Source organism: Aquarana catesbeiana, linkage group LG02 (assembly GCF_042186555.1).
Source record: "Aquarana catesbeiana isolate 2022-GZ linkage group LG02, ASM4218655v1, whole genome shotgun sequence".
NCBI lineage: Eukaryota > Metazoa > Chordata > Amphibia > Anura > Ranidae > Aquarana > Aquarana catesbeiana.
Window position 1 is genome coordinate 514983944 of NC_133325.1, and position 12898 is coordinate 514996841.

At 39.4% G+C, this 12898-nt stretch overlaps 1 protein-coding gene across 1 annotated transcript in view; it reads left to right on the forward strand.

Moving 5' to 3' along the window:
• The window catches only part of LG02H1orf116 (linkage group 02 C1orf116 homolog), a 125261-nt gene extending 116775 nt beyond the window's left edge, over positions 1–8486 (forward strand). The window contains exon 4 of the mRNA XM_073615786.1: positions 2641–8486. Within this exon, the coding sequence (XP_073471887.1) occupies positions 2641–4394 (1754 nt within the window). The 3' untranslated portion in view covers positions 4395–8486. The remainder of the gene's footprint in view (positions 1–2640) is intronic.
• The last annotated feature ends 4412 nt before the right edge of the window (positions 8487–12898 follow it).

Consider the following 12898-nt stretch of genomic DNA (forward strand, 5'->3'; position numbering starts at 1 on the left):
TCCGATATCCAATTCCTGAATCTCGGGTCCATGTTCCCTGGTGGGAAGTAATCATGACCAGTCAGTCTCATAAGCGGAGAGTTGTAGTGCCACTTTTTTGTTTTACATAACGAATCGCATGCAGCTAGGGTTGATTTAATGAGTGGCAATGTTGTGTGAGCTACTGTGCGGAATCTGTTAGGTATCCAAATTAAAGGAAACAGGTCCACGCCACTTAATTCCATTTCCAGCTGTACCCACAGTTTGGAGTTCTGATATTTCCAATTTGATATCCGGTTTAGTATAATTGCAAGATAATAGCGTTTAAAGTCCGGTATCCCTAAACCTCCTTCCCGTTTTGGCTTAATTAGATACTTTTAAGCAAGTCTAGGTCTTTTACGGTTCCAAATATATTTGCATATCATAGATTGAACTAGTTTAAAAAAAACCAGGGGAATCTTGTAAGGGATCATTTGGAACATGAAGAGCAGTCTGGGCAACACGTTCATTTTTACAATGCTAATTCGACCCAGCCATGAGTGAGCCATCTGGGTCCACTTTTGTAGATCTGGTGGTTTTGTTTACATGAGTGTAAGCTTCTCCATAAGTGGTTTGTTTTGTGACCTGGAGAAAAATTATATGATAAGGCTTTTTAAATCCGCTAACACACACACAGTGCCTGCAACAGACAATTCTTTTTTTTTTTTTTTTTTTTTTGCACAGAGGGGTGTTGCATTAGCTAGCCCATTCAAAACGAATGCACTGTCAAGGCACAAAATGTAGGTACTACAGCATTTTTTAAATGCAAGTAATACACAGAGCATATGTATCTGTGAATTGCAGTGCATTGTAGATATTACTGTGTTTTGACCACCTAGAGGTAAATCGAAACTGCGACACAGGGGTTGGCTGTAAATGTATGTTTGGACTTTAGTAAAACTTTTTTGAGTTCCTCACATGTGGGTTATTAGTAAATAAAACATATAGGACAAGGTGCCCCCATCAACCCCCACACTGCAAGGTTTATAGGCTAATTTATACCTAGGGTACCAGGAAAAAGGTTTCTTACTTAACCATAGACTTTCTATTAGGTTGCATATTTTTGGTGTGTTTTCTGAAAGAGCATCAAAAGTCCTGCATGCTGCATCTTTGGTGCGCTTTCTGAAAATGTGCCAAAAATATGCAACATAATAGAAATTATATGGGAAACTGCAGGTTACTGTAGCCATTAAAAAGCTGCAGGTACACCTGTAGTGCAGCACAGCAGTGTGAAACTGGCCTTAGAACCATTTTCATAAGTCCATGAGTTCTTTTGTGAGTGTTTTTATAACTTTATTTTTAATGGCCATGTTAATACCATTAAGTAAGGAATTCAGATAGCAGAAGTTTGATTTTATTCTTTCTCTGGTAACGATGGGTGAAAGTAGACAAATTTGTCTGTGTCTAGTCTGATAATTCATAAAGCCATGAGTAATGAAGAACTTTGTTTAGTGTTCTAAATGTATTGCAAAAGATTCACAGGATGTGTTTAGATTAGGGTTTTTTCTTTCTTTTTTTTTTTTTTTTTGTGACTTCTGTAAGCATTATATGAGAGAGGTAAAATTTTATTTATTTTTTTTCATGTTCATGTGACAATTAATCTTACATAAGAAACACAACAATTAATTGAAGCAATGTATGACCAAGTACTCAGCTATGAATAATTGAATACGTCTATAAGCATGTGAGTCATTTTAAATGAATGCAAAGTTGGAGCCTCCCTTCTATTTTCAGCATGTCCTAAGCTGCTTGGAACACTGGGTTCCATAAACAAAGAGGTGTACTTCATAGAAACATGACTTTTTGTTTTAAGGATGATTGAAAAAAATACCTTTAGAGTTCTTTAAAATTAACAGTAGATGAAGAAGAATTATTTCCAATAATAATTAGTTTTCTAACATTTTCTCAAGCTCATGTATGTTCTCGAACTCATGTATGCCACCATGCCACCATGCCACTATCCAAGCAGTTTTTTTATGTTTTATGCCAAAAGATTTCATTCAAGAAAAATCATAATCATAGAAATGGCAGCATGCTTCAAGATAGACAAAGCCAAAGCAGTAAAAAAAAAAAAAAAAAACGGAGAATACAGATGCATATATGAGAAGCTAGCTGTTGGCTGACTTAATTAACAAGTATCTAAAGTTTTGTTAGAAATGTACTTTTTTTTTTATTCACAGAAAATATCCTTTTACTGCATATGTGCAGCATCTGATAAGCCCTGTTTGGGATATTAAAATGTATTGGTCTCATATCCAATGTAAATTACAGTACAAGTATCTTTTATGCTCCATGTGAGACCTGGAGATGAGACATTTTTACTGACGTGAGCGAGAGATTAGTAATCCTTCCAGTACTTCTATTTAAATGCATGCAGTCCTATTAAAAATGACAAAATGAAAAGATGCATAATCAATTACTAACAAATGAGATTCATTCTTTACTGGACTCTGTAGAGTAAGCTTAAACTTGTTACTGCATAAGCACATTGTCATCTGCTTGAAAAAACTAAATGTGTTTATGGTAGCTTGATGGTATTGATTAGACTAGAGTCGCCACTTGATAATGAGTGAAAGCCCCCCAAAGATATATATCAAAGTAATTTTTGTATTTTTATTACAGACAATGAGAAAATATCATCAAAGGCTGCAACACTGCCTAAACTGGAAGAATGGACAAATACAGCTATTAACTTAAATACAGTTGTACAGGGACACCACAGTTTTCCAAGAGTCCAAGTTTCCAAACCAAGTCCAAAACAACCATTTGAAAGTAAGACGGGAGGCCCCCAAAAAGACCAACAAAAGCTGCCGCCTGAGAAACCCATAAGGATGTCTACAATTAATCAGCAGTACACAGGAGAATCTCCTATATCGGAGTCCTTAATTCTACCACCTCCTGAAGCTTTCAGAGACCCCCAAATTGTAGACAAACGGCATTCTGTCACTGATCCCACAGACACTCGTGAAGTCCCGTTTGATAGAATAGCACTGAAACCTGCAGCAATTTCAGAACATCAAAAGGCACTGGTTACATTAAAGCAATCCGGCCAATCATTACCACCGCCTGTATACCCAAGAGTGTCTTCACCAAATAAATTCTTAACAGGTGAACAAGAGAACCTCAGTCAAGCCATAGAAAAGCCTTCAGAGACACAATTTAAACAGGGCCCACCTACAGCACCCAAGCCACGTACATTACCACCCCACATAGTTATTAAAACAAGCAGAGGGGATATTCAAAATCTAGACCCACAGAAAAGACCAAGAACCCTTTCAGCACATGAAAGGAGCACAGGCAATGAATCTGTGATCACAAATAGTCTCCATTCTAAAGAACAAGAGCGGGCTAGGCAAGAGGCATTGCAAAAACTAGGCTTGGAGAAGAAATCTAGTTCTCGTGAAAATAATTCTGTTCCACCATCCAAAACAGACTATCCTGCAGCACCCTGTGGAAGTAAACAAGAGAATAAGGAAGATAAAATAATCCAAGAAAAGCCAAATGCACTGACAACTCTGCCTTTAAATGTGCACGAAGTAACTGATAACTCCAAGAATGTAAAATCGGAAAGTCATGAAAATGCCTCACAACGGAATCCAGTTCCTCAAAGAAAGGAACATTTCACTGATCAACCTGATCATCCATTTAGAGAAGCCTCAGACTCTTTTCTGATTTTGGGTCAAGATGGTAGTAAAAATCCTGTAAAGTTGCAGGCAAGCACAGTACCAGAAAAAAATCTTGTGCTTGACAAAACAGCTGAGAATTTTAGAAGAGTTGACCGTTTTCAGCGTAGCATAGCCCAAGAAAATAAAGCAGCTTCTTTAGAAAATATTAACATGATTAGTACCAGCCCTAGAAATAGGTTTAGTTTTTCTCCGCCAAAGGAACCGCTAGATGCTCAACACGGTGCAGTTACTCGTAATGATGGGAAGGGCAGGCCGCCTGTTGATGAAAGCGGTCAACACAGCGCTCATTTTGAACCATCTGATGAACCATATTTGCGTCTTCCTCAGGGAAAGTTCCCTGGTGTGCGACAAATAAACATCAAGTCAAATACCTTGGAACGGTCTGGGGTGGGTCTTAGTAGCTCTCTTCCAAGTATTGAAAAGGGAGGCAATTCCTTTTTTAAAAAGCCACTATTTTCTGGAAATTTCTTGCGAAATAACAGACCAAGACCAGCATCCCTTGGTACAGGGAAAGACTTTGCAAACCTAGAGCCCAGTACTGCAGCTGCAGACAGCTCAGAGAAGCATTCATTTTTTTCAAAGCCATCTCGTCAATCTGCTCCCGTCACAAGCGTTAAAATTGCACCAAAAGGATCCACAGATGATCATAGACGGCAAGCCTTGAAAAAGCTTGGCATTCTCAAGGAATGAGCAATAGACATTACTCCTGAAGTACTATTGCTTATAAAGCCTAACTGAACTCTCTTTGGAAAGTATCCAGATGAATTTGCTGCAGCAAAATAATTTTATTTTCTCATTTTGATTCTCCTCCATGTTTTCTATTGCTGATACAGTTGTAGCACCAGTGAAATAAAAACGTTTCTCCTCAGTAGTACGCTATTAGACTGCCATGCCCAGTGTTTACTAGTAGTTTAATTTCAGCGACCAGACACATACAGATTTACAGGTCTCTGTCAATTTGCTCATGAGCAGGGAGTGTAGACTTTGCTAACTGCAGACCTGGTTGTCATCACAGCATCCCCCAATCTTCAGCCCATGTTCACATCAGGCTGTTTTGACATGCGATTTGACAAGTCAAATCGCTGCCAATGGCACCTTCCGAATCTGTGCAATGCCGACTTTGAAACGCCGCACCGATTCCCAAAAAGTAGTTCCTGTACTACTTTTGGCAACTTCGAATCAAATCGCCCCCCTAGTTGGACTGCATTGCCAGTTTGAAATCGTGCGAGTTCAGCTGAACTTGCATGATTTTCAAACCCACCCTCAATGTGAACCTGGGCTTATTGACTATTGCATTAAAGATGACACTGTGGGGGAGATTCATTCAAAACCGGAGCATGCAAAATCTGGTGCAGATGTGCATAGTAACCAATCAGCTGCTAGGGTTTATTGTCGAAGTGTACTTGAACAAGCTGAAGTTAGAAGCTGGTTACTATACACAGCTGCACCAGATTCTGTGTGCACCAGTTTTAGTAAATCTCGCCCTGTGTATTGCAAAATAAGTTGGTGTGTGTGTGTATGTGTATGTGTGTGTATGTGTGTGTGTGTGTATATGTGTATATATATATATATATATATATATATATATACACACATGGCTATTGATTATTTCTCAGGTCATATATACAGTAAGCAGAGTCAAATAGACAAAAAAGGTAATCATACAGTGTTGACAATAGTTTGGTACAAATGAGGGGTAATTAAAAAAAGCCTTAATGGCCTTCCCTTTCCCACCTATTTTCCTTAAGCAGTACCACACAGGAAAAGAAATGGAAGGTCTCAACTTCACTGCCACTAGTGTGTGTAAACTCTAGCAAAGAACTATAATTTTGTTTCCTTTTGGTCTGTTGTTAATATACCATTAAAGCATTTTATTACTTCTGTTTGATAGGTGCCAAAACATGTTGATCTTGCCAGAAATGTAAAACTGTGCTGTGTCTTCTGCAGACTTCCTATGTTAGCTCAAAAAATCTTCCAAGTTATTGGACTACTGAATGATTAGCTTTTGTTGTAGATGTCTCATAATAGGAGTGGTTGAATTGTTTAGAAGAAAACACTAAGTAGGGCTGACACCACTCAGTCCACATAAATGCTGCTTGTTGTCAGCAACAGACCTCAGTGCATTTTTGGCAGATCAACATGTATTTTTCTGTACTTGCAGGATCTTTAAAGGGATTAAATATGGGGCAATGTGTAAGAAAAAAAACTTTGCATGGACATTGGATTGACATCTGATTTCACATGAGATACTGTGTACCCTTATGAATAAAGGACAGCATAATGGACACTGTTTATGCTAGTACGTACATAAAGTCAGGTCCATAAATATTGGGACATCAACACAATTCTAATCTTTTTGGCTCTATACACCACCACAATGGATTTGAAATGAAACAAACAAGATGTGCTTTAACTGCAGACTTTCAGCTTTAATTTGAGGGTATTTACATCCAAATCAGGTGAACAGTGTAGGAATTACAATGGTTTGTATATGTGCCTCCCACTTTTTAAGGGACCAGAAGTAATGGGACGCTGGGTTTCATCCCTAGTGATGCTCTGCTAGGCCTCTACTGCATCTGTCTTCAGTTCCTGCTTGTTCTTGGGGCATTTTCCCTTCAGCTTTGTCTTCAGCAAGTGAAATGCATGCTCAATCGGATTCAGGTCAGGTGATTGACTTGGCTATTGCATAGTTTTCCACTTCTTTCCCTTAAAAAACTCTTTGGTTGCTTTCGCAGTATGCTTCGGGTCATTGTCCATCTGCACTGTGAAGCGCCGTCCAATGAGTTCTGAAGCATTTTGCTGAATATGAGCAGATAATATTGCCTGAAACACTTCAGAATGCACCCTGCTGCTTTTGTCAGCAGTCACATCATCAATAAATACAAGAGAACCAGTTCCATTGGCAGCCATGCTTCACTGATGAGGTGGTATGCTTTGGATCATGAGCAGTTCCATTCCTTCTCCATACTCTTCTCTTCCCATCACTCTGGTACAACTTGATCTTGATTTGTCCATAGGATGTTGTTCCAGAACTGTGAAGGCTTTTTTAGATGTTGTTTGGCAAACTCTTTGGTTTACATCTTGTGGTGAACCCTCAGTATTTACTCTGGTGAAGTATTCTCTTGATTGTTGACTTTGACACACATACACCTACCTCCTGGAGAGTGTTCTTGATCTGGCCAACTGTTGTGAAGGTGTTTTCTTCACCAGGGAAAGAATTCTTCGGTCATCCACCACAATTGTTTTCCGTGGTCTTCCGGGTCTTTTGGTGTTGCTGAGCTCACCAGTGCGATTTTTTTTTTTTTTTTAAGGATGTTCCAAACAGTTGATTTGGCCACACCTAATGTTTTTGCTATCTCTCTGGGTTTGTTTTGTTTTTTCAGACTAATGATGGCTTGTTTCACTGATGGTGACAGCTCTTTGGATCTCATGTTGAGATTTGACAGAAACTGATTCCAAATGCAAATAGCACACTTGAAATGAACTCTGGACCTTTTATCTGCTCCTTGTAAATGGGATAATGAGGGAATAACACACACCTGGCCATGGAACAGCTGAGCAGCCAATTGTCCCATTACTTTTGGTCCCTTAAAAAGTGGGAGGCGCATATACAAACTCTGATTTGGATGTAAATACCCTCAAATTAAAGCTGAAAGTCTGTAGTTAAAGTGCATCTTGTTCGTTTAATTTCAAAACCATTGTGGTCGTGTATAGAGCTAAAACGATTAGAATTGTGTCGATGTCCCAATATTTATGGACCTGACTGTATATAACATGCATTACAAATGATACATTTGAATATGTTCATTAAAAATTTTTATTTCAGTTCATTTTCTGAGGAACTCAAGCAGAGAAATATCTGCCCTTAAATTCCTGAGCTAACCTAATATAGATGCCTCTACCTGTTTTGGATTTTTTATTTAGTTCAGTTCTAGTTTTTATTTCAGTTCTATAGAATACAGTAGGAGGAGTGAGACTGCCACTGCTGCATACCAAGAGTGACATTCTTGGTAGGTGGTTTTTAGCTGGAAATAGAGGTCGGGGGAAAGAATCTCCAATCATAATGTTTTTTTGTTTTGGATGGACCCTTCAACATCAGTGGCCATACTAAAGGCTTGCCGGTTACAATAACAGATTCTGCTTATTCTAACATAAGATTATTGCAATACAGTTACTCCATTGTCTTATGGTGTTGGTACACATTCTTTGCTATACATATAAACAATGTCATTATAATTAATTTGCTACATGTAATATGGATTATTTGATGAACTAGTTGGATGTTGCTGTTCCATCATTGTCTTAAAAATCTCTGGTGTTTTGGAATAAAACAACTTTTCTCATTCTTTTAACTGAACCTTAACTACATCAACTGGAAGTAATCTACATTGCTTGATGAACTGGTTGTTGCCTTGGCAACAGGCACTCATCTCTCTGGAATGTAAATAGAGAAACCGTTAATGCTTTATTATACCAAAACATGCATTGCCATTAGTATATAATCTGCACTTTTTGCTGTAATTGGTTGAATTTGTTGGGTGGTCTTGTGATTGTGAAACCAGACTTCATAAGTCAAAATTCCAGAATGTAAGTTTACCTGTTTGTTTTTAGTCACTTTAAATTTGAAACTTTTATGTTGTAAAATAAATGCAAAATGTCCACAAATGATATGCTATTTGTATGTCTAAAGATGGTTCCTGTCCTTATCGGTTAGACTTAAATGCCATATTTTATTACCTGTTATTTGCTTAACAGCATAAAATAAAGGATTTTAGAAAGTAAGTGTGCATAATCACCATTGTTTGCATTTATTGTGAATATCAGTTGCCTGAAAATAATGGTGGTAAATGTTTTTTTTTTTGTTTTTTTTAATAAAGCTTTAATTTATTTTGGCATAGGCTCTATTACAACTTTCCTGTGTTTGGCACCCTTGAGTTCATTTACTAAAGGCCTGTAGGCTGTTTACATAGCAAAGTGAATTTTCACTGAGCTTAGTGAACGAGGCAAAATATCTGCTGACTTTATTCATCCAAACATGCAAGTAAAAATCCTGTTTGCTTTGTGTTTTTTTGTTTATACTTGCACATTATCAGGCATTCTTTGCAAAGTAAATTTTGTGCATAGCTTTTACCTCATTTGTTAAAGTGTAATTCCACTCTTGCTGAAGAAATTTTTTTTAACCAACTGTGTTGCGGAGTCCTACCTGTTTCTACTTTCTTGAAATAGCTATTTTGTTGTCTGTAGAGTGAATCTGAATGGGAGTGACTTTTTCATTCTTAATCTGCTGATGCATTTGCAGGGTTTCTAATGCGGAAATTGCAGTGTCAGCATCCCTGACACTGATTACATGATTAACCCTTTGGGAGTATCTCACCAAAAAAAAAATCCTATTGCAGAGGATGTGTCATGTACCAGATAAGACCAGAACTGTGTGGACTGCAACAGAGCAAACCCAGACGACGTGTATAAGTGAAAATATAAATGATTTATAAAAGATGAATGAATAAAATATAACACAACCACCTCCAATATCACTCAGTGCACCACAACCAATACAAAACCGAACCCCACAAATAATATTAACAGAACAAATATATACAAGTAAGGGAAATACCGAGATCATAAACAGAGCCAGGCCGGGGTCGTCAATGGGAGGTCAGCTGCTGGGGAAGGGTAACAAACGGGATGAAGAGAGGATGGATGGATCACAGGAAGGACAGGTCAGATACAAGGCTCAGGGTTCAGGAAACAGACAGGGAACAGGATAGACAGGTTCCAGGAATCGGGTTTCGGTTACAGGAATCAGGTTTTCAGGATCAGGGTAACAGGATGCAGGCTGCAGGTCAGGGCTCAAGGACAATACCAAGGCAAGATATGTGTGCACTTGCCGGGTATTTATACTGCAGCTGCTAATTAAAGTCAGGTGACGCCTGTCTGCAAAGGGTAATACCTGCTCCATACTGCCAGGATCCCTCCGCTGGTGGACGCCAGTACTGCGGCCCAAAAGTGACAAAATACCAGCAAAAAAAAGCTCTTCTGACAGCTCCAAACTGCCAGGAGACACCTGCTGGTGGACCTCAGTACTGCAGCCAAATGATCGATATTACCAGCAGAGGGGACCTTTCCTGACAGGATGCCTAAGGCTAGGTTCACATATTCGTATTTTGGGCGGGCCATGTTTGCACTGGCACCTTTTCAAAAATGCGACGGCAGGGAAATCACATGGTCTTTTTGACGCACTCGCAAACACTCTGCGTGCTGAGAAGCGTGGGGGTGCCATCAGAATGAATGGTAGCCCCACGCGTCTCCTAAGAGCAGCACAATTTTGGTTGCAGGTGTGGGAACAGATGCACATTCCGCCCTCGCAACCACACACACACAAGTGTGAACCTAGCCTAAAATCTGAGCTCTCTGTATCTTGGTGCAGGCTTCTGGGAAAATTAGTGATCCATTTAACTAAGCAGGAAATGGCATTTCTAGAAACAGAAAACTGATAGCAGAAAAAAGACAGCGTAGTCCATTGAGTGTTCTTTTCCTCCTTTTTCTTTTCTTTTTCTCTTTTTATTCTCTTCTTTTTCTCCTTTTTTTTTTTTTTTTCTTCTTTTTTTTTTTTCTCTTTACCAAGCATGTTTGAAGCCATTTACTGTTGACTGGCTCAGTCAAGTTTTATTCAAAGCGTCAACTACTCTTTCAGTTAAATAATACTTTCTAAATTTAGTTTGAGATCATGTCCACATGTTCTTAAATTTGGTTTCATATTGAAAAAACTGCACTCCTGAACCTTATTCGTCCCCTTGATGTATTTAAAGATTTCAATCATGTCTACCCTTTCTTTTCATTCCGCCAGACTGTACATGAAGTTCCTGAAGTTGTTCTCATTTTTGCACTACAGTAAGCAAGCCTCATGTGAGAAAGCCAAATTATAGTACACTCAGACCAAGATAAACAATTTTTTGTTTGTTAGATAGTCTGGTGTCTCTTTTGCAGACTTTGGATCGAATAACAGGTGTGGAAAAATTGGTTGTTGGTGGTGCCTTCACACTGTAACCCTATAGAGGTATGCTTGATGAAGGAAGAATTGACCTTGCTGTAAAAAAATTTAATTTGATTTCATGCCACACAGTTGTGGAAAAATTGATCTTTGGGTGTTGGGGGTGCCTTCACTACGTAACCTTCTAGAGGTAATCTTGATGAAAGCAAGAATTGGCCTTTTATAAATATTAATCTAACAGTGAGAAACACAATTTATAAAAGCAAAAGACTGTATACGCTTGAGCGGATTAGCTCTTAATTGTTGCAGCACATCATACTAAAAATTGCAGATATAGTGGACAATCATGCAAATATCTAGTGAATATTTAAAATGAACAGCAAATGAACAAGCAGTTTTAATAAAAAGTGTAAAACAAAACTTTACTGGACATCAAAATACATAGTTTCTTACACATTCAAATTTACCATAAAACTTACACAACATAACATGACTTAAACATACACTCCTGTTCCCAATATCTCAAAAAATCAAATACTTCGCTCTGGTAGTTGAATGGCAACAACTTACACTGGATAGCTGGATAAACAGCAACATGACAATGAGAAGTTCAGGCTGCATGCTTGATCCTTCCACAGCTCCAAAAAGACTTCCCACCCCCATGCTAGGGACTCTATTTATAGTCCTGTATACCAGAGACCACCCACAGGGTGTAATCATTCCTCTTGACCACTCACAGTTCGTTTTGTGAGTGATGTCAGCAAGACATGGTTGCACCCCCCCCCCCCAAAACGAAATGGTCAATTGAATATGCGACACCCCTCTTTAAGCACACGACAGTTTGCTCACTAAACCACCTGTGGGTGAAAGATTGTCAGAAATCATGAAAGCAGACCGAGACAGAAGTACAGTTAAATCACACTGGTTTAATAATAAAAGTAAAAAGAACAAACTTAGTCAAAACATAGCCAAAGTTCAGTAACCGGAACGGATAGTCAGCCAAGCCCGGAGTCAGGGATCAAAGTAGTGGAACAGCAAGCAGGATCTGTAGCCTGAAGGGATGTCAGCAAAACCAGTCTTTAAACAGTAATGCAGGGGTGTGGTGGAGCCTACTGGGAGCGTGGGAGACCTGCAGTGTGAGAGGCTGCAATATCCTAGCGGATCTCTACCCTCCCCACTGTTCCAGCTTGGAAGTAACTTTCTGCAGCCCCTGGAGGAATGGACGGAACGGATGGAGCACAGGAAAAGCGAAAGTCACAGTCAAAGGCTCCTCCTCACAGCCCCCTCCTCCTTGTGAACTGTATCGCCGACTGGCCGGGAGTGGGAGAACCAGCCAGGAAGAAAAGGTGAGAGTGGGGAGTGGATGGATGGAGAGTTGGGAGCCTGTCTGTGTAAAACGGAGGGATGAGGGGGAGAGAAGGTGGTGGATGTGGAGAAGATGAAGAGGAGATGTCAGGACTTGTGAGGACACCGCAGCACTGACACAACACCCATCAGCATACCGTAGCACGTTCTGAAGGTTTATTACACCCGACAGGCTGTATATCGCTTACTCCTCTATGCCCCCCAGACACACACACACTGAAATTGAACTCTTTTCTCCCCTGTCACGGAAAGCAGACTAAGGAGGCAGTGATAAAATACAAGTGTTCAGACCCTGGTGAATGGTAAGATGTGAGAGGAGAAGAAAGGGAGAGTGATATATTAATCTGCTCTGTTCTGAAAGAACTATTAAATGAACTGTTCCATGTTGTATTGAAGATATTATCCCTGTTTGGTTTCGGAAGGAAATGAACTATGAATCAATCATAAAATATAAAAGAAAGAATTGCGCTAGGTGCGTGAATAGTGTAAAAAAAGAAACGAAGGGAGTGGCCATGGGAGCTAAATTTTCTCCCAGTATGGCCAACCTCTTCATGGCCAAATGGGAGGAGGATATGGTTCTACATGACAGGTCATCGCAGCTTGTCAAGTGGAGAAGATTTATAGATGACGTCATGCGCATATGGGACGGTGATTCTGAATCCGTGACCACCTTCCTATCCTTCCTCAATAACAATGATAGGGGCATAGTACTCGGCTATGAAGCCAGTTCGATCCAGATCCACTTTTTGGATTTGGTAATCGCAATTGATGATGGTAGGATTACCACATCCACTTTTTTAAACCAACCGACAGGAACAGCTTCATTCCACTGGATTCC